Consider the following 25,400-nt stretch of genomic DNA (forward strand, 5'->3'; position numbering starts at 1 on the left):
TCCGGTACCGGGAACCGAACTCACAACCTTGCGCTTGCCAGGCAGGCGCTTTTGCCGCTGAGCTAAATCCCCAGCCCCGACTACCACTCTTTTATTCAATAAGATTTTGACTTACTGTTTGTTTGCTGTTCTCTGAGTGCCCCCAGGCCTGTGTATATTATCTTGTTCCTTCTCAGGTAAAGGCTCTGAGGTAGGAGTAGGGAGAGAGAGGCTCAGTGTGCCTGGGTCCTCTGGTCCTGGCAGCTCAGAGTTTTGCCCAGATCCATTCGCCTCAGGTTTCTCATATAGCCTTACACAAAGCGTCATCGCGTTCTAAGTGCTTTCGATACCTGTTCGCACGTTTCCCACCAAGACACAAACCTGGTGGGAAAAGCTGTTAGAAATTTTGGTAAACTGCAGGGCTGCTAGGTTGTTCTTAGTGGGGCTGGGGTGAAAAGGGACAGCTTTGGGTGGGATCATAAAGGGGGAAAGGGCTGGACTAGGTGGGAAGACTTCGGGGAATCTCAGAGTTGGCGTGAAGCCTGTCTCAGAAGGCAATATAAGTCAGAATACACGTGCTGGTTGACCAGGAAAATTTCTGGGGCCTATGTTACAGACTGACGAAGATTCTGAGGAAGCAGCATTGGAGAGATTTGAAACCCATGATTTAAAAAATCTTCAGTTTGCAAATAGACGATAATAGGAAGAGAGACACAGCAAAGAAATTTACCGTTATGTGGTACTTTGCAGTTTATAAAATGTGTGCTGTGTATTCCATTTGTGTCTGGAAACCCGAGAAAGGCCTTTTATGTAATGCAGATAAATCCTCGTGGGTGTTGTGGGTCAGCGTAAAAGACTCCGGAGTGGAGCGGTGCTGGGGCATGGACATCGCGGTGCAGTTGTTCAGTCAGCGAGACTCGACCCCGTTCCTGGACGTGACCGTGGGTGTGAAGCCCAGAAACTGAAGGGAAGTCACTAGGAGATGGAACGACCCACCGAATATGAGGACGAGCGGAAGAGAGAATAAGGAGCTTTGCAAATGCTTCAGCGCATATGTTTAATTAAAAAAGCTAGCCACAAGTAATGATCTGGGGGTTTACTTTTAGGTCAAGAAAACAAATTTTGTTTTAATTGAATTGTTACTATTTTTTAACTATTGGTAAGTGCCAAGTTCAGAATCTTCATTGTGCATCGAAGATAATGAGAAAATAATCTTAAATAGAAGTGAATTGTGTGTGTCCAGTCCACATACAGAAGTGGATTACAACTACAGAGGTGAACTCTACCGTAAGGACTCCTCTAGAAAGAAAAGACACAGGGCTAGACTGGGTTAGAGGGTAGTTGGGAGAGACCAGCAGGGAAGAATGGTCAAGAGGCTAAGGGGATTCTTGGCAGGTCTTATATCTTGTGCTGCATAATCTTTTTAGGTGAGAGATTAACCAGTAGTTACTAAGTCCATTCTAATTCCACAATTTTATGATGCTGAATAATTTTCTCTGTACCTGCTGTTGTTATGCTTTGTGTCTGGATGTCCCTGCAAAGCCTTGTGTGGTTGTAGGGCTTTGTTGGAGGTAGCTGAATCTCGAGAGTGTGATTAATTTGTAGTGCAGTGCTGGGATTAAGTGTGGGTGGTTGTGGATCACTCCACTGATTGGATTGGTACTGTCCTACTTCTAGCAGACTGGATAAGATGAAAGGGGCAGAAAGAGGCTTGTTTCTTTCCTCCTCACTTGCTGCTTTTGCTGTTTTCACCACCATGGATGGTTGTCTCCTGCCATGTGCCACCTGCCTTTGGGCCAGCCAAAGACTGAAACCTCCACAAACTGCAAGACAAAATAAACCTTCTTTAAATTTGGGTATTGGGCATTTTGTCTCAGCAACAAGAGAAAAGTAAGTAAGACAGAACTTGATATCAGAGAAGTGGCATCATTGCTGTGCCTATACCTGACCATGTGGATCAGGAGCCTTTGGAAGTGGCTTGTGGGAAGAGTTTGAAATGATTCAGAGATGCCAGCTGAAAAAGCAGAGTGGGAAACCCCTTAGGCTGTTCTTTATGGTAGATTATGGTCAGAGCTCAGAAGAGCAGAAAGATGGTAAAGACCAAATTCAGGAGATTTCCACTGGGAAGAGAACTCCAGATGATGTGTGTTACGGCTCGGCAGAAAGTTTGTCTGAATTTTGCTTGTGTCCAGAGACTTTGCCTGAGACTGAGATTAAGCGTATCAGACTAATCTTGCAGAATTAATTTCAAGGCAGTGGAATGTTGAGGTGGCATGGCTCCTGTTGGGGGCTTTTAGCCAAAATTGTGTTGAGAGTCACGAGCAAAGACCAGAGCAGAATGATTTACAACATTGTGAGTTTGGCCAGAAAGGAAGCTGTAGTAAAGCTGTGGACTGCAAAGCCAGAGCAGAGGAGATCTTGATTGCTGAGAAGGGACAGAAACATAGAAAAGATGGCCTGAGGAATCACAAGAAGGAGCAGGACTCCACCCTTTGCAGCCTCAGAATTGCAAAAGTGAAAGACTTTGCCTTGAGAAGAATGCTGCAGAGCACCATGTTCCAGAATGGCGGCAGCCTAGAGAATTTCTTCTTCAGAGTTGGATTCAGAGTGCTCAGTGAACCAGGCGCTCAAGCCCACAGCCAAGAGAGCGGAAGCCTGGCTACTGCTCCAGCTTTGTCATCACCCATGTGGTGCTAGTTTTAAGTGCATGCAGAATGGAAGAGTTGTGCATTCAGAAAGGTTTCCTCCCAGATTTCAGCAGGCCTGGGAAGCCAGGCAGTGTGCCCTTGAGATGGTAGTGTGTGAAACTGTCTGAAGCCAAGGGTGCAGTGGAGACCCCAGAAATCTGGAGAAGCCAGGAGCATGGGCCATCTAAGGAAAGCTGCAAGGAGGGAGCAGAGAGGACCTAAGAGAGCTTTTTGGGAGCTGCTGCCACCGGCAGTGCCATGGGCTGGAGCCACCGACGCCCTTTGGAGCTCACGTCTTGCCACAGATTGCCTGGGATGCTGCAATCCGGGAGTTGCAGGACTTAGTGTTTGCCCTGCTGGACTTTGGACTTGCTCTGGTCCCTTTTCTTTGTATCCCTTCATTGGTAACTTTTGAAGTGGAAATGTTTATCTTGTCCTGCTGAATGCTGGAAGTGTTTAACTTTCTTTTCATTTGTACAGAGGATCACAGCTAAGAGTTTGCCTTATATCTCGGAGGAGACTTGGGACTTGGATTTTTCGTCAATGATGAAGCTAGCAGGACTTCGGCACCTTTTGCATTAAGGGGTGTACATGAGTTTTTGTGGGGACCAGGGCAGAATGTTATGGTTTGTTTCCACATGTCCCACCCACCAAAGCCTCATGTGGTTATAGGGTCTTTTCTGAGGTAGCTGAATCCAGAGTGTGTGATTGATTTGTAGTGCAATTCTGGGATTAAGAGTGTGAATACTAAACCCGCCCTAGGGTGGGTAGCCTGCATACAATATAAGGGACAGAAAGAGGCGTGTCCACTCTGTCTCCCTCCTCTCTTGTTACTTTTTTTGTCTTCTGCCAACATGAGTGGTTGCCCCTCTGCCATGTGCCACCCTGCCTTGGATCCAGCTGATTATGGACTGGACCCTTTATAAGCTGTGTGCTAAATAAATCTTTTCCCCTTTAACTTTGGATGTTGGGTATTTTGTCTCAGCAACAAGAGAAAAGTAACTAAGACACCTGCCTATATGTGGAATATGGTGCATATTAAATAGCTTCACTTGAGAAAGGTTAAGTGCTTCTTTGATAATAGATATAAAAAGTAGGCATTTAGATAATAAAATGATGGGTGTCTTCCTTTACAAGCAACAGTAAAACAACATGCTCAAGGCCAGTTGACAGGACAGTGGCAGGCTTACAGTAGATCACAGTAACTTTTAAATTGTATAAGTCAGTGTCAGTTACTGTAATGAAACACCTGAGGTAGTCAACTTAGAGAAAAGATCTATTTTTGTTCCTGGACCTGGAAGTTGTAGGTCCAGATCACATGACCCCTTTGCTTTAGTCCTCTGTGGTGTCAGCACTTCATGGCAGGAGTGTGTAGTGGAGCAAAGTGCTTACCTCATGCACCAGGAGGAAAAAGAGAGGAAGGGATCAGGGTGGCACAGTTGCCTTCCAAGGATGCCCCCAGTGAACCAGGCCCCGCTTCTGCCTGCGGCACCTCCTTACAGTGCCGCCTGGAGCTCCGTCCTTTGGGAGCCATTGAGTCTCCAGACTACAGCACCCTGTATCAGGGATGGCAGTCCCTACCTCCCTTTTAGGGTGACCTTCCTTTTAGGACCAGCCAGAAGATGGATGAATCGGTCTCTTAACTCAAGTCTCACTGCAACTGCAGTTGTATCTCAGCGTTCTTGTGCCTGTAACCCCAGCACTTGGAGGCTGAGGCTGAAGAATCGCAAGTTCGAGCCCAGCCTGAGCAACTCCGTGACTTAGTACAACCGTGTCTCAAAAGAAAAAGGGCTGGGGATGCAGCTCAGTGCTAAGACTCTGGGTACAAGAAAAGGAAAAACAGACAATAACAAAAACTGCAAGGTGTCTGAAAACCTTCCTGCGTCCTTAGCTAGAAAGTAAGTTAGATATGGAAATGAGTAGTTAGTACCTACCCCGAGTGAGGTCTGTCCGCAAGAGAGTCCTTGGCCTGTGGAGCTTTGGAAAAGCCACGCTTCTGAGTCATTACTGCGCTTTTCATTTCCAGCTCCCCTGTTGAACCCCCAGCTCTCTCCTACCCATTGTTGCCGGGGCCCATTCTTCATTCCTTCTGCCACAGGGGTGCTTGTGGCTCTTGCCCGAGCCTTTCATTCGCTATATCCTTCTGCCAAGGGCTTGCCGTCATACTTAGTTTAACGGCCCGGCAGCTCGGGTTGTGCGCCGACAATCCCTGACAGCCCCCTCATCACGAAGCTGAGCCCTGACAGAACCCCTCGGCACGGCCGAGGAGAGAGTGGGACGCCCAGGAACGTGAGCTGTAGGCTCGGGTTTGTTTTGGCAGATTGGTTTTGGCTGTGGAATACAAGGCCCCTTTCCCCACCGGTAACTGTACCAGCAACACGTGGTGGCCCACATTCACTGGTGCGCCACCAAGAGCAGCACTGAATTGTGAAGTCGTTTCCAGGAGTGGGTGTAAAACCAGTCGTGGTGTTTTCTGTGTGGCAGGCATAAGGGTGTGTTTAGTGTATTGGCAATAGATGATACCCTTTGTTCTCTGCATGGCTGTTCTTGATTGTTCGTTATTACAGTGTGTCAAAGTCCCAGGGAAAATCTGTTTACGTGTAGATGTTGCCTCTCCCTCCCTCCTTCCCTCCTTCCCTCCACCCCTCCCTGTGTCCTCTTGCTCTCTCCCTCCTTCCCTCTCCCTCTCTCTGTCCCTTTCCCCCACCCCTCTTTCTCTCTCTGTCTCCCTCTCTGTCTCTCTCTCATGTACCCCTGCTCTCTTTTTTTGTTTGTTTTTGGAGAGAGGGCCTTGCTCTGTAGTCCAGGGTGGGCTGGAACGTGCATTTCCCCTGCCTCAGCCTCCTGAGTGCTATTTGTGGATTCACTGTGCCGGATTCTCTGAGCTTGGGGGTGCTTGTTCTGTCTCTGTTTCATGTTGGGGAGAGCTCTTTATGTACCCCTCTCATAGTCCCGCTTAGAATCACGTTCACTTGGGTCGGGAAAGGAACGTCCAGCCTTGTAATGAGTTTGCCCCGTGTGCCCATGTGACAAGGGTGGCGCCTGCCACACATAGCGAGAGGACCGCCGGCTGCCCTGGAAGCACCGGGTAACATACTTGGTCTTGTTGCACCGAGGAGCCGAAGGAGGTTCTGCCCGCCTTGGAGGGTGGTAGAGGGCTGCTTCCTGTCCACGGAAAGTCTCAGCAGTGGCGCATGGGGTGGCGTCATCTTCACGGCGAAGTGACGGGCTCGGGAGGGCCGTACGTGGCACTGTTGTTTCCCTAACAGATTTGCAGGCGGTTTTACTATTAGATATCCATTATCTGCTCCTTTAAACCTTTGGTTTTAAGAATTCGTTATTTAGTAGTTCTCAAACTTTTAGCTTCTGGACGCCTTTTCATACTCCTAAAATATCACTGAGGGGGGCTGTGGCCGCGGCTCAGAGGCAGAGTGCTTGGTTTGCACGCTCGAGCCCCGGTCGATCCCCAGCACCACCACCACACACACAGAAAAACATACCACTGAGGACCTGAAGAGCTTGTGTCTGTGCAAGTTACGTAGTGCTGTTTACGCATTAGAAATTAGAAACATTTGATGTTATTTATTCTATTTAAAAGTAACAAATTTACGACATATTATTGTAACTTTTTTTTAATTAGAAAGAACCAATCCCCCCCTCCTGTCTGTGAAAATAATAGCTGTTTCAGTCATCCCATGCTATCATTACAAAATACCATAGTCTAGGTGGTTTAAAGAACAAAAGTTTATTTTCTTAAAGTTGCGGAGGCGAGAAGCACAATGCCAGGGCCCCAGCACAGGTGGGTTCTGCTGCGGGCTGTTCCAGGGTTTTGGAAGGCCACCTGCTCCCTGTGTCCCCACATGACCTTTACTTGGTGTGTATGGGTGGAGAGATTTCCTCTCCTCTCCTTGTGGGGCCACCAAACTGCTCTGATTAGAACCCCACCCATGTGACCTCATTTATCCTCAGTTACTAGTAAAATCCTTCTCAGTAAATACAGTTGCATTAGAGGTAGGAGCTTCAGCATAGCAGTTTTGTAGGGACATAGTTCTGTCCACTGCAGTGGAGTATTTTTGTATTAAGAGATAGCTGCATTTTCTATCTACTTCTGCATAAGTTATTTGTGTTGTTGTTTGAGTTGAAACAGATGAAGAAAATCAGCCCCTCACAGCTAAGTAGATGGGATAGGAAGTATTTCAACAGTATTTGCGTTGACAGTGGAGATTCTTTGATAATTTAAACACATTGCCTAAAAAATAATTTTTACAGCCTGCAAAGTGACCTGGAAACCATATTAGTGACTTCTAATACTCAGTGTTAGAATCTACTCACCTATCTTCACCTTACTTTATAATTTTGGTTATTTGGAAATGTTCAGTGTTCAAACAGTTGTTCATTGAATTATCCAGATCTTCTAAATATTGACACATTTCATAATGCAGTAACTTTTAAAAATCACATGTATTATTTCGCCACGAATCTCTTCAGAAAAGTGTTTAAATATTAGGGAGATGTCAGGTTCGGGGTGGTGAATACAGCTTTTTCCAAATTCTTTCCTTTTTTTAACTCAATTTTTGTCGTTGGCAACCATGCTACTGTTTTTAAAACGCTTTACTTGGTTTTTCAAGAAAGTACCTGCTAAGTGTCTAAGTCTAAATAGTTACAGCTTGCCAGTTACTCTTTCAAGTAAGTGCCGTAGGATGAGAAGCTCGTTTGGCAGCCGGCGTGATCGGAGTTTCCGGTGTCACTGTGCCCCGGTGAGCGGCTCCATGCAGACGCCCCGTTTCGTCATGTAAGAGGCGTGTGCTTACACACGAAAGTATATTCAAGTGCTAAGAAGTAAAGATGAATACTTCTTACTGTTCATCAGGGAGTTTTGAAGTGAACCTGGCTGTGTTCAGAAGCAGGCTGCGTGCTTGTGAGGGGTGCAGCGATTGCAACATAACTCGGCGCTGCCACCACCGCCGCCCGCGATTTTATTCACCCGCTGTTCCTTTTGTGTTTTTTGCTGTGCTGAGGCCAGCTCAGAGAAAGGCAAGTGCGATCCTAGTGTTACACGGATACCTCTAACCTTACAGACCTTATGACGGGCCTTGGGGACCCGCAAGCTGTTGCTGTGGGGGGAGGCCATGCGGTGATACCACGGGCGGCCCCTGCGGCCCTCCTCTGCCCCGCTTGACCTCGTGGGGTGTGCGCGGGCGATGCTGTGCGCCTGGAGGGGGGAGGGAAGCGCAGTGTCGGAGTGCCTTCTTTCCGTGCGCGCTCTGGCGGTACGTCTGCCTGGAGGCTGAAGATCTTCGTGTTGAGGCCTCAGGTAGCTACTTGTGCTGATCTCTCTTGAAGAACTGGAAGGCGTTTCAACTTTCTAGTAAGCATGCAAGAGGCACAGAACCAACAGGCTACTTACAGAGATAACAAACAGTGTAAGAGGAGACTTAGGGGATTGGCTCACGTGATTACAGAGGCTGTGAAATCCTACGTTTTGCCGTTTGCAAGCTGGAAGCCTGGGAAAGCTAAGGTCTGAGGACCCAGAGTGAGGGGACCCAGTGCTACAAGTCCTGGAGTCTGAAGGACCAAGAAGCGAGAGTGCTGACGTGGTGGCAGGGCAGTGTGGGTGCTGTGGATGAAGCGGGGCGGGAGAAAACTCATCCTCCCAGAAACTCTCGTCCTTACGTTCCCTGGTGTCTCAGTGTATCAGAGATGACCACGCAAATTGGTGAAGGTGATTTGACTCTTTCAAAGGATTCAATCCTTTATCATTAAGCCAAGAAATAATGTGTTACCAGCACATACAGTTACTCATCATAGGATCTGTTTGTGTCCTTCCTTACTACCAAGAGATGTGAGTTTTATGTTTAAGCTGGAGAGATTCAAGTCAGATGTTAGGAGTCTTTCCAAGAGAAGTCATTTATGAAATACTGTATCTGAGATCCAGTGCTCTAGAATTTAATAAAGGTCCTCTTCTGCTAAAGGAACGGTGTGTTGGTGAGTGGGCCTTTGGGGGATTTTACTGGTCTTTTGTTTCTGCATCAGGATTTTTTATTCAGTACAGCCAAGTACATGCGTGGAAAGTGAGCTCGTCATCTGGACCCTTGCGTGCCTGCTGCCGAGCTTTTGGGTATTTGGAAACATCTGGAAAAGTGACCGAAATTTCTGCAGGAGCGTTCAGTGTTATGAACATAAAACCAAAGGCTCACAGTTGTATCCCTGGCCAGGAGGGCTGGAAAGGTTTCATTAATTTGTGAAAAAAGAGTGGGCCAGATTGTAGAATAACTCAGTTGCTTAATGTTCATTTGGTTTTGTTTCACTGGAGTGAAATAAAGTTGTTTAGTGTGAGGACATTTCAATTAGATGAAAATTTCTGCCTTGGATCCTAAGGGATCTCAAGAACCAGAAGCAGGTCCAGGTGTGCTGGCAGCATTTGGAGTCAGTGTGTGAAATAAAAGACACCAGCAACCATATAGCAGCCCGGAAAAGTGGTTCTGTCGGGCCCACGCGGCATTGGTGACCGTCAAGAGGGTGGTTTCACCTAGGACAGGATGAAACAGCTGTTTACTTCGTGAGACCTCGGGAGGGAGGCAGAACTTTCGTTTTGAGGCAGGCTGGGAGAAGGTGGGTGCAGTCATTCACAGCGTGTGCCTCTAGGCAGGTGCCTTCCTGCAGGAAGCCCCTGGGATCACAGGGACCTATTGTGAGGAGAGAAAAAGAAAGCATTGAGAGAGGCAGGCGCCAGGCATGGGCTGGGGAGGAAGCATTTAAGCAAGGGGCCTTTAATTTTATATACCCAGCCGGGAGCACTTCGAGCCACCTCCTAAGAACCGGGCCTCAGCCTGGCCGCAGATATGTGGTGCCTTGGGAACTGTTGCTAGGGGAGTCAGAGATGGTTGCTGACCTTGAAGGGGGAGAGAGAGGAGCTGGAGGCCGGGAGTCTGCTCATTTCAACATCTGGCCGGTGAGATAACACTCTTCATTGCAAAGCTTTTGTAAAACCGTCTTCTCTGTGCCGAAAGTGTTTAGGGAAATCATCTGCTAACCTCTGCCCGCCCTTACAGACGCTGTAACCCACAACCTCCTTTACGTCCAGGGCCCTGGTTTTATCCACCGCCCAGAAATGCCTTTCACAGATGTTGAAAAACATAGTTGAGTTGTTTTTTGGCAGGAGCTGAGCTTTTGCTTCAGTTCTTATTTAAGTGAAAATGTATCTTGCTTGCTGTGGGAGTGGCCTGCTCTATCTGGGCGGGGCGAGATTTATCAGCTTCCCAGGCAGGAGGGAACCAGCTGGGACCTTCTGCCTGGTACTCAGCGTCCTACAGCCAAGTGGACGTCTTTGAGGTTTTGGTGTGAAGTCCCGTGCTGGTCACTTGCGAATGCCGTGTCACACGGGCATGCTAGATTAGAATTTAGAGCTTCAGGATACTGAGATGTTTTTCAAACTTTTATTAGCAGTGAAATCTACCCTCCCCTACGCTAAGAACTCTCAGTAGGCGACTCTGTACAGTAAGGTGGATTTGGGTCCTGTGAGGAGAGAGAACATCTCTCAAAAGTGCCATTGGTACTTTCCCTGCCAAACCCTCAATTCCTGGAAGCACCAAAGCTCAGTAACCCTTAACATGCCTGTTCCCTTACCCCTCGGTAGTCCCACCTGAAAACCAGCAATGTAGCTAAGGCTTGCCGGATTACGAATGTGAAAGTGAAGTTTTCTGTCCAAACTAATAGCAGGTCCGGGCAGACCCTGAGTTACGACCTCGCTCCTGTGATAGCGTTTGGTGGGCCGCCTGGCCCCACTTCTGCCCGCAGAGCCCCTCACCCCCAGCAGTGTCAGGGTTTAAGCGTGCAGAGAGGGCCGTTGTGTTAGGCGGGACCCCAGAGGGGTGGGCAGGCCGGGGGCTGTGTTAGCACACGGAGGTTTATGGCTCAGGGCTGGGTCCTGAGTGTGTGTACTTTGTGCAGTGTTGATCAGGGACAGCAAACTCATTCACAGGAGACTGACTTTAAGTGATTTCTTATGAGGATACCTCTTGGTTTACAGTAGAGCCCTGCTTTTGCATGGCGTATACTTCTGTCTCTCTGCTGTTGACCTGATTTCTGGTAGCCCTGGCTGTTAACATTGCAAGTCCCATTCCTAAAAGAGATGTGTAACGTACAAAAGGACTCCTTTCCAGTCTGCTCTGATGGTCTTTCTCTTTCCATAGCTCTTAAACTTGCTCCCCACCCAGCTCCTATTACGTATATAGAAAATTGACGTTGATGCTGTGGGGGGAGCACCTGAGAATCTGAGAGTCAAGAAGCACAGGTTTCCCTGCAGCAGTCCAACTTTTTCATTTAAAAGTTTCTGCACTCTGTATCGTCCAGGTTTTGTTGGCAGATGGAAGTTCTATGCGGCACTATGTAACTTGCAGCTCTTACATATGTTTTGATGAGGCCCTAGAGAGCATTCTCGTGAAGGCCAGTGTGAGGCGTCTAAAAATAGCTAGAAATAGTCTTTTTCTTTCATCCTCACCAAGTTTCTGAAAGGAGCCCAGTTCAGAGGAGTTCATTCAACCATGACGGTCCTGTGTGCACCAAGGGTGTGGGCTGGTCCAGATGTGAGCAGTGTGAGCTCAGACGACTTGCCTTTGATGTGGGACACGAGTGTTACCAACCTTTCCCAAACAGATCCTCCCATTTCCTGTGGGATCGTAGTCTGCGCTTGTGTAATGATTGCTAAAGTCACATGGAGACAAATTTGGGTCTGGTTTGCACGCTTCCTGTCCTCAGCATAAATGAAGCGGGTCCTGAAACTCAGGCTGTTCCGAGAGAATGTCAGCAGATACTGCTCCAAACTCACTAGTTAGGGTGGGCAAGGGGCAGCCTCCGCCTTTGTGCAGAGGAGCTCAGGGGGGCCCATAGCGTCAGCGTCACTCAGATGGCTTCATGGTTTCCCCACCCTGGCATGTGTGTTGGCCACGTGTCATGTTGTGTGTGTGAATTTTCACCAAGTTTATAGCAGCTATTAAAGAGGAAGACACTTAGGTCCATGACTGTGGAGTCTAGAGATGAAAGGAGTTTCTCCTTTTCATAATGTGCGTGTTCTCGGCGTGGATTTATCTCCTGATGGAATGGGGTATTTCGAGAGAGAGGCGCATTCAGAGCTCAGCTGTGCGTCTGTTTCCGTCCTGTCTGCGAGGCTGCTCCGGTGTTCTTCGGGATGTTCACCTACTGTGAAATTAATTTCGTATCCCTTGTTCTGGATGTGGTGTCGCCTCTGTGTATTAGCGGGGTGTTGGCTTTGTTGCAGGCTACACGTGCTTTCCCCACCCATAGAAAATCCAGTTTTTAAATACGCTGGATGCAGTCCATGATTATTTGTGAGTTACCTTGTTACTCTCTGTATCTGTGCCGGGGAGGAGGGCCAGTTTCTGCTGCATGCCTGTGATACCTAGGTGTAGTAACTTACGGTTCATGATTCTGTTGCTTAGTTGGAAGTTGAATGAACTGGAGAATTAATGGTTTACCGCTGTGGTTTACAGTTCGTTGTCAGCGGCGCTGAGAATCAGCTAGATGTGGTGGTTAATCCCAGTGGGCGGGAGGCTGAGGCAGGAGGATTGACAGGAGTGAAGCCAGCCTGGGTTCATAGTGAGTTCAAGGCCAGCCTGAATTACAGAGTGAGACTCTGCCCCTCCCCGCCAAAATGCAGAAAGTCCAAGGATCGAATCAGTTCAGTATTACATGAGCTACTGGTTGCCAAGCGCTGGCCCAGAAACCAAGGAGGCCCTTTCGAACGTCCAGATTCCTAGTCCCTTTGGGGCGACTCGGGTGTTCTCATCTCGTGTGTCTCGACTTAGACTCAGGAATCTGCTGAGTTTGGAAGGTCTGTAAAAGATTCTGGTACGCAGGTGTCGGGTATTACGTGCACTTTGACGTGATTGCAATTTTTAGTAATTGCGTTCTTCATCTCTGTTGTCTCTGATAATTCCCAAGTGGGGCTGAGTATCGTCTCAGAAGTGATACGTTTCTCTGAGCATTCTGGGCCGTGGGAGTGGGATTGTCGGGCGGACTGTTGGGGACCTGGTGCTGGCCTTGGTTCTGCCCATTCTGTGTTGACCTTCTATCAGGTTGGGGATGTTTGAGCTCTCGGAGTATCAGTCCCTTTCGTAAACTGAGGGCATCAGATGAGCCAAGGGTCAAGCTGGATCAGATGGCCCAGCTTCCTGACGTTCCTGGATCTGAATGGCTCTGTCCTGGAAATCGTGTTGGTCGTCACCGTTCATTGGTGGTCGTTGACTCTTCCGGTTTAGTGAGTGCCGCTTCGCGCAACAGGACATGAGTCATAGTCCACCTCTCGGCGGAGTTAGCGCGTCAGACCGGGGCAGCCCGTCTTCTTTTTCTTTTCCTGCCATCCCTAATCTCCCAAAATAAGTTGGAAGTAAGCGATTCTCCTGGGAATCGCGCTCGTAGGCTGTGGTGTCCGCGAAAGAAAGTCTAGGCTGTCGTTCTGACCCTTCCTGTGCCAGGCCTCGGCAGTGCTCGCCCTGGGCTCTCTGCAGGTGAGGGACAGTTGTGTCTTTGGATACAGTGTGGCTGGTGTCACAGTCTAGGGAGCAGGCCTGTACCGTCTAACTGCTTTCAGTTTCCAAGGCCTTCTGTTTCCAAGAACTTGCCGTATGTTTTCTAGAGGGTCCACTGAGGCATGGTGGCAGAACATTCTACATCTGCAGCATTGAGATGAACCATAGTGCTTCTAAAGTTGTGCATTTCAGCGTCACCAAGCTCCTGGCAGGGCTGTTGAGTGAGACCTGCTAGGTCGGGGCTGGGCAGTGTGTTTTCAGAGGCTTGACTTTCGGCCCCCTTCAGTGCCTCGCCCGCCTCCCGCAGCCTGGGCCGTCATGCCCCGCTTCTCTGCCTTCTGAAACCGTTTTTTGTTAAGGCGGGGTCGTAACTGGGGCATAATCATTTGGCCTGATTGTGTTGGAAGTACTCAGTCATGTACAAGTAGAAGCCTCGGCAATCGAAGCCTGCTGACCTCGACATTCCCAGCCTAGGCTTCCGGCCCAGGAGCTACCACTAAAGATTTACTTCTGGTGCTTCTTTCACAGTGGTCTGATGATTCTTTATTCACTGTAAAACATGGGGACGAAGAGCAGTAAGTTTTTCACCCTTTTGTGAGGTCCATTTTAGCCTTTATCTCGTAGTCTGTGCAGTTCAACAAATACAGTTTGTCCTGTGCTAAGCATCGATGAAGAACGTTGTCCGTATGGTGGTGAATAAAGCACAAAATTCTTGCCTTGGTGGGACTTTCTCTTCACCGATATCTATATATTTATATATGTTCATGTGGAACTTAACACGACTCAGTTAAATGGTTATAGTATAGCATTATGAAATACTGTTTTAGAATTCTTGACGATTGCTCGGGGATCCTTCAGATCAAAAATGCAATCAGAAAATTCAGCTTAGCACGTGAGACCTAGATTAAATTTGTAAAACCAGAGACTGTGTTCTTATTGGTTCTTGTAAGTATTTTCTGAAAGAGGAAATAAACAAGTGCAGCATTTTGCTTCAAAAAAGGGGACAGAATTAAAGCTCTTCCTTTGATTTTTGGGAATAAGCCTCCAGATTATTATTTGGCACAAATCTTCCTTTGATTCTGTATTTTTAGCTCTACGTATTTAGTCCCATGTGTGTGAATATAACTTGGATTCCCGGGTTTCCCAGTATTCTATCTGTGTATTCACCTATTAAACTGACGTGAATACATATGTTTCAGACCTCTGGGAAGCCACTTCCCAAATCATTGTAAATTTCTATACTCACCTTATGTGGGCTAAAAATAGCTTACCAGAGTGTCTGTTTGTATGTTGTAATTCATGCAATAAAATTGTTTGCTTTAGTTAGACATATTAACATATCAAATATGCCTTTCAAGGATTTTAAATACTAAATTATTCAAATATTTTAATATGTCTGTCTTAAGAGTACTTTGGTTAAAAGGGAAATTTTAGTCAGTTTTTTAAACTATGGTCTATATTCTTGGATTCTGAATGCATGCTAAAAACTGATAGATTTGCAAAGACAACCAGTAAAAGAAAACACATTTGATACAGATTTCAAAATATCAAGAGAATATGAAAAAGAAACCAGGGATCCGCTTTGGGGCCTGATTTATGTGCCTGTTGTACGTTAATGAGCTTTGAGGAGGAGTAAGTAGTGTATGGGGGGGAAGCACTCTGGAAATAATTATTAATGCTGAAGTTTCTGTGTCTAATTTTGGAATGCTTATGTTTGGAACGTTACATCATAGGAAAAATGTATGTTTCAGGTTTGTGGAGAAAAACAGCGCTTTGAGAAGCTGATGGAGCATTTCAGGAATGAAGACAATAACATAGATTTTATGGTGAGTTATTTTAGTACTACATTCAATGAAGCATACTCAGTTTCAGCACTTCTCCCCTAAATCTGTGTGCATTTGCACACGCACAGAAACGTGCGAAGGACAGGAAATGGAGTTCCATATGCTGTAGATCCTTTCTGAAGTGCCCCTTTTCACCTGTACTTTTCCTTTATGGCATTTAGTTACAGTTCTATTCATTTCACCCACACGCAGTAAAGGCCAAAAGTAGGGATGTGAGATATATATGTATATATATATGTTTATTTTAAGGTAGCAAATAAAGGGAGAAATCCCGCAGTTGTAAAAAGGAGTTGAGGCCTTCTGCAAGCGCCTGTGATCGCTCACTTTAGCTGCCAGTAGTGCAGTGTACGAACCCTTGAAGTAGAAGAAACCGTTTTGCCTGACTCCTGCGGGCCCAGCAGTGCCCTTCCCCACTGTGCATTCCTGCTGCAGAGCGCTTTGCTTGGAATGGACTGTGCTCTCCCCGAGGTTCACGTGCAGCTGTGACTCTTCCCCTCTGATCTCCTCGCTGCTTGAGTAACTCTGGGAGGGCGTAACCGCACTGGAGCTCTTCTCCGCAAGTTAGAGTTCCGCATACGGCTCCACAGAAGTCCTTCTTCGGACTCGGGTAGAACAGCAGCAGAATAAGCTTCAGCACTTCTGAATTCACACACCCACATCTTAGATCCAAAGAAGGAATTTTCCTGAGACACCTTACTTCTGAGTGCACCCAGATCTTTAGGCTTTGACCTAATCCAGTTGCTGTAGATCCTTACCTGGGTTTAATCTCTCAGATTACTTCTGGCTGGAGTAGGTATCCCACATGGTTTTTACCTTGCAGAGGCAGTGCTTAGGGTGCCAGGTAAAGGTTTAAGTTGAATTGTTTCAGTGACTATAAAGCATGACTCTGCTTTTCAAAGATCTAGGCCTTCAAAGTGAAAATTTTTTTCTGGGTCTTACTGTGCACTTCAGATTGCCCTTGAACTTGTGTTGATCCTCTTGCCTCAGCCTCCTGAGTGCTGGGATTATAGATGTGCACCACCACACCTGGTAGGGAACTAAAATTTTAAATGTATCCTAGCCTTTAGCCTCTTTCAAAATCAGTGAGAAAGAATGCAGTCCTTTTCAAAGAAGCATTTTTTTTTTTTTTTTTTTTTTTTATACCAAGTTAGTTGCTTTCAAAAAAGGTAAAAGTGAATGTGAGAGGTTACTTTTACACTGACTTTTTAATTCTTGTTTTTGGAATTTTTGGGGGAGTTGAGGCTACTTGTGACCCTGGTGATAAATACATAAAGAGGTCCATCCCTTGTCTCGTATTACCCGTTTCTTTCCTGTGCCTCGTTTGGAGATGTTGTTTGTTCTGAGAGAGTTGAATTTGCACGCAGGAAGTCCCCAGGCTGACGCCAGTCTGCAGGGCTATGAGTTTATTTGGACAATGATAGTTTAAAAAAAATTTTTTTTTGAGTATGGTCCATAAAAATATATGTCTTTTTTTTTAAAAAATTAGAAGTATTTGATGACATTAGGCTTTTGCCTGCAAATTGTCACGGCAGAGGCATGCGCTGGTAGAGGCCCCAGCCCTGGGCTTCTCCTCTAACGATATCTCCGGTTTGTCACAGTCCGCGTCGTTCCCTCTGCACTGCATGTAGACCATTCATCTGTGGTATCTGTGAGCTTCTCTGTCACTTGAGTTTCTGCTGACTTTATAAAAAATGCGAATTTTTAGAAACACTGTCAGATTATCAGGACACCCGCCCCAGCATGGCCCAGCGCCGGTCCTGCCAGTGCTCTGGCTCGCATGTGCGGGCACCAAGTGCCCGGTCACAGGTGCTTGCGCTGGACTCGGGGCTCACCTCGGCAGCCGCTCCCTCAGCATTCCACACATCCCAGCAGGTCAGTGCGGCCTGCTTTGCCAGGGAAATGGAGCGATGCCAGAAGTGAGCCAGGTCTCACCTCCAGAAAATGAGCCCTTTATGAATTGCCTGGGAAGGCACTTCCGCAAGCGCACTTAGATTGCCAGTGATCTGTTGTTCCCAGACGGCATATTCTTCATAGTTACGAGTTCTTCTAGTGCAGCGTGAGGCCTTGTTCTGTACTTCTGTGGGCAAAAGCAAACAAAACCTGGTACCGTGTTTATGTGCATTTAACTCTATAACCTGAAATAACTTACTAGTGAATTTCAGTAGAGCCCCTTGTCACCTAGAAAGTTCACACGTCTTCCACAGATACCCAGTGTAACATATTCAGAAAAGAATCAGCTCAGTGAAAGCCGCTTTTGAAAGTGCAAGGAAAGAGAGGAAGAGCGATGTGGTTCGTGGAAAAGTCACGCACTGAGGCCCTGCAGCTGTGTGCTGGAGCCCGTGCCGCGCCGCAGCCAGAGGGAAAGTGTGCACAGGGCGTGCGGAGTGGCACGGGTGAGGCAGATGCGTCACTGGTGCTTTGGTTTTGGTGTTGTTTCCTTATTTCTTGAGACAGGGTCTCACTGTGCAACTCAGACTGTCCTCAAACTCAGCGCAGCCCTCTGCCTCTCCCTCCTGAGGCTGACGTCACGGTCACGCACCCCCACGTCCAGCTGAGCCCTCCTTTTACGTGCCAAACCGGGGTCGGTATCTCTGGGACAGGTCTCAGGGCTACTGATGCCATTGTCTGGGCAAAATAATCAATCCAAAGCTTTTATTGAATGGAAACTGATTGTTTGCATGGAAAGATGGGTCAGAGACTTACTAGTGTCCTATGGGTGGGATTGAGCTCCCAGTGAAGTTTTGGAAGTGACTATATTACGGTGGGGCTATTCTCTGTAATAACTTCCATATTTTATATGACATGTAATGCTTGCAGTAATTTACCCAGTGTGCTGTCTGTAAATCTGTGTGACGTGTTTGGAATAGCCCTATTGACGGTCGATTAGCACACCATGCACTGTGCCTACTAGAAGTGTCTGGGTCACTGTGTATGTGATGAGTTCACAGGGTGAGCAGTGCCTGCCACAGCGCGGTGTAGAGGCTTCTCCCACCCTCCTTGCTTCCCCCAGCTGTCACTGCACATTTACCAAGCCCCAGCCCAAGGCGGCCGCTGACCCGCTTTCCACCTCGGTCGCTCAGCCCGTTCTGGGCGTTTTGTATGAATGGACTCAGAATATGTGATGTTTATTTGGACTGGCTGTTCTCAAGTTCATCTATGCTGTACCTTAGTGTTTAAATACTGCATTTCTTTGTACTGTACCATGTGACATTATATAAATGTTCCATGTTTTATCCCTCAGAAGGTGGACCCTGAGTTCTTCTCACATTTTGGGGTTACGAATAATCATGTGTATAGAACTTTTATGTGGACATGTATGTTCGTTTCTCTTAGCCAGGGCTTGCTAAGCTGTGTGTGATGCTGGCATTTTGTGGAAGTGTCATATTTTGCAAAGTGGCTGCATCATTTTACATTCCCGCGAGCAGTGGGACTTTCTCTACTTCTTTGCCAGCATTTTTTATTGTATTTCTTTTTAATCATAGCCATTGAGGTGGATGTGAGCTTGTGTCTTTTGGAGACACTTTTATGAATTTTTTAATTTAAAAATTATAACAAATGAAGGCAATAACATTGGTAAGTACGCCTAGATTTCTGAAATTAAGAGCATATGTCTATGATTAAACTGATTTAAAAAAGATTGGAGCCCGTCTGACTTCTTGGGGATGTCATTTCAGGTGGCCTCTATGCAGTTCATTAATATTGTGGTCCACTCAGTGGAAGACATGAACTTCCGAGTTCACCTCCAGTATGAATTTACCAAGTTAGGCCTGGACGAATACCTGGACGTAAGTACGGCTGTGCGCTTCGGCTTCAGCATCAGTACTGATTCACTACGTGCCCTGCAAGGTTCACTTCTAGCGTGGCTACAGATGGCTCGACGCTCAGTGCGGTCCGCTGTTGTCGAGCTGGTTAGAGGGAACTTCCTGAGTGCTCCGTCTGCCAGAGAAGCTGAATTCCTGCTGACCGCCTGGGATTTCTGCCGTCCAGGAGTCAGATAACCTCTTACAGCCTTGCTCAGCCTGCCTCTGCTTTCGAGCTCTGTCCTGTCAAGTCTCGTTGTGTCCCTCATCCACGCTGCAGCACGATTTACATTCTTGGTGACTCTGGGGACCCCATCTGGGCAGGGAACGTCAAACCAAGTCGGCAGTAGCGTGATGGCAAATGTTTAGTGCGTAAAAACGAGGTGGGGAAGTGGGCACCAGAGACTTCCCCCTGGAGCTGTTCAGTTCTGCTTGAGTGTTCGTGGCTTCGGAAGTTCCACTTTCAGGGCTTTGGAGAGTGGAGTTCAGTGTTTCTTTTTCAGGCTCCCTTGTGGAAGTTCTCCACAGCTCCCTGAAGGTCTTCAGTTCCGAAGCAGAAAGTGATGCGAGGATCGTAAGGGGCTTGTGCAGTCCTAAGAGCAAGGGCTCCACCCCTCCCTTCTTTAAATAAAGAAGAGGGGTCCATTTTGGTTCATGATTCTGGATCCCAGTGCAGTGGGCACATCTGGTGATGACAGGATGTCTGCCTGGTCTTTGACTTTTAGGCAGTTTTTGTTTTCCTTTCCTATAGAACTGGCCCAGTTAAATTTGGAAGTCCACTAATGGTAGGGCAGGAATTGCTCATCTCCATTTCAAGGCTATTTTTAGCTATGAAGACAGAGAGTCCCTTCCCATGGGCACCTCGAGTTCAGCTGCCCATCCTCAGTGGGTGTGGAGCCGGGGGTCATGTGCACTGCACCCTCACCTGGTGGGGGCAGAGTCAGAGCGGGCTGTGTCGGCCTCCCTCCCACCCCAGCCGGTGTCCGATAGTAGACGGGCCGGATAGCTGCAGAATTTACTCAGGGAGATCTGTCCTGGGTTCTGTTAGAAAGTCGTTGGGAGAATGATCTTCCTCTTTATTTTAAGACCTACAGATGTCATCAAAGCCCCCCTACCTTTGGGTTTGAGGTCTGCTCTCTTTCCACATTTGTACCCTCTGTATTTTAACAGTACTTGAGTACATAGATTCCTAAAGGTGTTGAGGGTTCAGAGATATGATGTCTTGCTTTAGGCTCCAGGTTATAATGATAGGTAGTACTATAATTAATTAGCACCAGTTACTTATTGTAAATCTTAGGCCTGGTGTGGTGGCGTACACCTGTAATCCCAGCACTCGGGAGACTGAGGCAGGAGGATCATTGCGAGTTTGAGACCAGCCTGGGCTACAAAGTGAGCTCAAGGCCAGCCTGAACTGCATAGCGAGACCCTGTCTCGACCAATAATTAAATAAATAAATAACTTAATAAACATTTTATATATGTAGTGAATCTTGTGAAAAGTCCCATGAAGCTTCTTTTCCATTTTCTTTTCTAGCCTTTGCCCTTATTCAGAAATGTTTTCCAGGCTGACCCCTAAACTGAGATGGAGCATATACTCTTTAGAACGAGCCGAGTTTTAGAATTTCAGGTTGGCCCTAGATTAGAGAGCGCACTGCCCTGAGAATTTACACAAAGCAAAGTTCCTGTTAAAAACTTAAGATTTCACAAAGTTCTCTAACTTTTTTGGTACGTCGGCTCTGTGTCCTGGTAGAGGCAGTTTGAAGCGTGATGCTGTAAGTGTGTGTAACTGTTCGTTCACAAAAGCAGCCTTGCACGGAGTCACTGATCTTTAGTAAATATTTATTAGCACCATCTGCTTGTTAGCTCATTAGTCCCCGGGAAGTCACACTCTGTGTTTCCTGGAGGGAAGAGTGACTGATGTCCTCGGGTGCTCAGCTCGCCTCGGAGCTAGCTGGTTTCCTTCCGTGTGCCTCATCTGGGGCACGGGACTGGGCAAAGCTTGCTGGTACGTGCTTGGGGCGGCCCTGAGCGTTCACACAGGACACTGCCCTGGGGGAGGAATCTTGTACTGAACAAACCTAGGGACTGAATGTAAACTCTGCCATCGTCCATGTCCCTGCCGTTGAACTCTCGTCACCTGTCCGCCCCCTGGCCCCCATTGGAAGCGCCGTCGCTGCTCAAGCAAGACACCACCACACCAGTCCGCTGTACTACCCAGACACCGTCCAGCTTTATGTGTCCCGGGACTGTCCTTTCCAAAACTGCTTTTGAATTTACTGTTGCCCTGGTTTCATCTAAATCAAAATGTTTTAGAATACAGTATAACTATGCAGGGTTAGAAGGACCCTACACAGATCTGGCAAATGGAAACACATGTGTGTCACATGTTACATGTGCTTGTACGACTTGGGGAGTAAAATGTAGTGGTTACCCATAATAGTATTACAATCTGCACACATGTGTCTGTGAAAATAGGCATTTATTACTAAGCAAAGATGTGAGTTTTCCTATTTATTGGTTAAACTTCAGCTTGTGTTGTCTTGTAAAATAGTTTAATACGTATAAACATAAAAAAGGAAGTTTTGCTGCATATATACAGTAATTATATTATTCACTGTATATACGGCGCAAGACAACTCTTCTTCAGTCAGTGCGGCTGGGTAAGCCAAAAGATTGGACACCGTGTTAAACCTTCTTGGAGAAGCTGGAGTCTTTGGAACAAACAAAACTTACAGACTGTTGGGTAACTACATTCCGTTCCCACAGATGAATTAACACTGCCTTTTCTGTAACTCTGGTTTTTAGAAGCTGAAACACACAGAAAGCGACAAGCTGCAGGTGCAGATTCAGGCTTACCTGGACAATGTGTTCGATGTAGGAGCACTGCTGGAAGACGCAGAAACCAAGAATGCCGCCTTGGAGAGGGTGGAAGAGCTGGAAGAGAACATCTCTCATGTAACTATATCGCTGAGAGAGAAAAATTGCTTACCTTTCAGCTTGGTGCAAAGCATAATTAGCGTTAGCTTGTGTGGTAGTAAAAGAGTTAAAGTCTAGGAACGGGCTGCAGCTCTGAAGTGGTTCTGCTGGTCTTAGTCACAGGCCTGGGCGAGTGGTGACCCGCATTACCTAGAGGGAGCTGCCCTGCCTGGAGTGAAATGAAGGAGAGTTTGGCCTGAGATGTGGAAGTGTTTTCTGAATGTGAGCCACTGCCTCTCAGAAGAGACACAGTCCTGTGTATATCCCTAGCCTGTGTCTCTGTGATACGTTTCAGAACATTCCTCTTTTATAATTACGAAATTCTCTTAGACTCAACAGTAGACATTTTTGAGGGAAGCAGGGAGCTTTCTCAGATGTCTTCTATAAGGTCAACTCGATGCCGGCCCAGGACTCAGTTTTCTTTGAGAGATGTTCTTGCCATACGTTAGCGCAGATAGAAGTCTGAAGGCTTTCAGAAGGTTGTCCATTTATCCATTCATTAAAGAAGTATTTCAGTATTGAAAGGATGAGTAGAAAAACGCAAGCGTTATGAGGACTGATTCATTTCACGAATTGATTGGCACTTTCCTTGACTGTGAAGTGAATTGCTCGTGTCAGTCACTCCCTCGTTGCCGGGAGAGAGCATCCGACACTCACAAGCTAAGGGGGGAAAGGTTGGTTTTAGGTCACAGTCCGTGGAGGGCTCAGCCCGGAGCTGGATCGAGGGCAGGGAGGCGTGCAGAGGGGAGACAGTCCCTGGAAAGCAGGCAGAAAGCAGTGCTTTCCCACATGGTTGGCCCTGTCTCTCCCGAAGCTGCTCAGCACAGCATGATCGTACTTACTACTCACATTTGTGGCAAGCCACTTGAAGCGCCCCTCCAAACAGCTTTTAGTATCTGCGTAGTCTGGATGGAGAGACGGGCCACCCTTCCTCCTTCACCTCACTCTTCTCTACCATGGCTAGTCCTGAAGGAATGGAGGGAGACATGCACGAAGGAGCTGATGTCTTATTAAGGATCGTGTAAGAATTAGCCATTCCTGGTAGAAACAAATACGTATTCACAGCACATTACCCTTTCCAGAACAGACCTTGTGGAATACATGCAGGGCTTCCCACGGGCCCCAGTGATCTTGCAGCTGCACTTTCTGTGGACCAAGGACTGGGTCTGACACAACTTACTTTTCAAACTTCACAGTTATCTGAAAAGCTTCAAGACACAGAGAATGAAGCCATGTCCAAGATTGTGGAGCTGGAGAAGCAGCTCATGCAGAGGAACAAGGAACTGGACGTGGTCCGAGTAAGTGTGTGGAGGCGGCCACCCGGACGGGATGCAGGGCGTGTGCCCGTCTCCGGCCGCTGTGAATGTGGGCACACTTGTTTCCGAGGAGCGGGCTGGTGCTGCGTGTTCGTGGGAAGCATTTCAGATGTGATACTCGTGCGAACGGTGCACAGCTGAGCTGTGTGTGTGTGCGCGTGTGGTCAGATACCGGCGTTCAGTGTCTCCTTATCACAGATTTTGGGAGCAGCAGTATTTTCTTATCTGGAGGAGGCTGATCTGATTCTGTGGGTCACCCATTTTGTTGGAAGTAAAAACACAGTATGGATTTAATTCATGCCAATTATTTGTTTTTATTGGGACTGGTCTTCATTGTATTTCTTTGCTTTGCTTCTACTCAAAACCAGATTTGGTGGTTGCTGTGGAAACTGAAATTACAGCATAAGCTAGGCCTAATGGCATTCACCCGGGGGGGGGGGGGAGAAAAAACCAAAGCCAAACCAATCCATTTTATTATCAGATAATCCCAGTTATTTTATTTGGCCTTAGTGTTTTACCGTACATGTCAGGTACTTACGGGGTGCCATCCCTGTGGCTGGAATTGTGCAGAACATAAAAACACCAACACGCCTGGCTCACCGTTATGCCACCGCTAATGCAGTGGCAGATTTTATGTGATGGTTATCGTGTCTGCATGTGTTGCTTGATATCCTGACACATCCTCCGGTTAACTCTAGGAAATTTATTTTCTGGCACACCATCGAGCCACAGTTGTAGCATATGGACTCAATTCAAGTTCCGAGTCTCAGAGTATTAATAATAGACAGGGTGTGAGGAATGTTTCCCTGCCTGCTGGAGGTTTGTGGTGAGAGATCACGTGTGCAAGGCCCAGCGAGTAAGCTCAGTTCCATGAAAGTGCTTTCACTAGAGCCCGTGGGCACCTGATAAAGGAACCAGGGCAGCCTTTTGAATTGGAAATTGTAACTTCTTTCTTTTCTGTGTAACACCTAGACAAAAATAAGTAATTAGTGGACGGCAGCTTTGACCTTTTTTGTTAACTGCTTTACCAAGGGGAAAATGTTACAACAGTCACTGCCCTGAAGTTGGTCAGCGGGCATTGTGAGGGCCAGAGAAATCCATTTGAGGACAGAAAGTCCCTGGTGCTCATGGACAGGTTATTCCTTGCTTTGCAGATTTTTTAATCCTCCTCTGTTTTCTATCCAAGTCTGATTCAGGGTTCCTTTGTCTATTGTTAGCTGATATGTGTATCTAGGAGTTACAAATGAATTTTAAAATAAGTGCAAGGAAAACATGCTCCACCACCAGAACACCCTCAGGATATTTCAAAGTCAGCTTTTGGGAATAAAAGTCATTTCTGCTCTGTTCCTTTCCATCTGCAGGGAAAATTGAGTTAGCAGCATTTAGTAAATGGAAAGGACTTTTATTAACAGCAACAATTTACTAGGGTATATTGCGTGCATTACTACTATAATGAATAATTATTGGGACTGTGTAGGTTCTGGCTGAGTTTCATAGAGTTCCTGTTTATGTGGGTATCCTTTATCCTTAGTTCATCAGTCTAGGGGTGTGAGGAATGTTTCATCAGGGTCAGACGAGTGAGTGTCATATGAAGACAAACTCCTGACTGTGGACTCTTTTTCCAGGAAATCTACAAAGATGCAAATACCCAAGTTCACACATTAAGAAAAATGGTCAAAGAAAAAGAAGAAGCCATTCAGAGACAGTCTACCCTGGAAAAAAAGATCCATGAACTGGAGAAACAAGGCACCATTAAAATCCAGAAGAGAGGGGACGGGGACTTCGCCATACTGCCGGTCGTGGCTGCTGGCACACTGGCCTCGGGGTCAGAAGCCGGAGTGGGTAGTGCGGGGCCAGCTGCCGGGACCACCGCCTCCGGACCCCTGCCCCCACCCCCTCCGCCACTACCTCTGTCTTCAGACACACCTGAGGCAGGTAAGTGGCCTCAGGAGGACTAAGGCAGGATCGGGATGTCTGTATTTCTTCTTTTACTAATTGTTTGTCCTTTGCTTATGGTAGCATGTTCTTATACTTGCTGATTTGAAGAACTGTTTACATTTTGAGATTAAGGATATAAATATTCACCTCACTGTGTTATATCATTTCCTCTATCTGTCAGGGATTTTATGGTCTTGAAAGCAATCATTTCACGTATTTGGTTTTCACATACTTCATGTGTACGTACTGCAGCACCGTCCCTCTGTTTTCAATGTCAATTTATTTTCTTCTTTAGCACAAAATGGTCCAGTGAC

At 47.0% G+C, this 25,400-nt stretch overlaps 1 protein-coding gene across 1 annotated transcript in view; it reads left to right on the forward strand.

Annotated features, from left to right (window-relative positions):
- Fmnl2 (formin-like 2) overlaps positions 1 to 25,400 on the forward strand; it is a 151,195-nt gene that overhangs the window by 102,187 nt on the left and 23,608 nt on the right. The window contains exons 10-15 of the mRNA XM_013517443.1: positions 14,965 to 15,039; positions 18,732 to 18,842; positions 21,662 to 21,811; positions 23,029 to 23,130; positions 24,774 to 25,083; positions 25,382 to 25,395. Coding sequence (XP_013372897.1) covers positions 14,965 to 15,039; positions 18,732 to 18,842; positions 21,662 to 21,811; positions 23,029 to 23,130; positions 24,774 to 25,083; positions 25,382 to 25,395 — 762 coding nt within the window. The remainder of the gene's footprint in view (positions 1 to 14,964; positions 15,040 to 18,731; positions 18,843 to 21,661; positions 21,812 to 23,028; positions 23,131 to 24,773; positions 25,084 to 25,381; positions 25,396 to 25,400) is intronic.

Source organism: Chinchilla lanigera, unplaced genomic scaffold (assembly GCF_000276665.1).
Source record: "Chinchilla lanigera isolate Chin_1 unplaced genomic scaffold, ChiLan1.0 scaffold00039, whole genome shotgun sequence".
In the NCBI taxonomy this organism is placed as follows: Eukaryota; Metazoa; Chordata; class Mammalia; order Rodentia; family Chinchillidae; genus Chinchilla; species Chinchilla lanigera.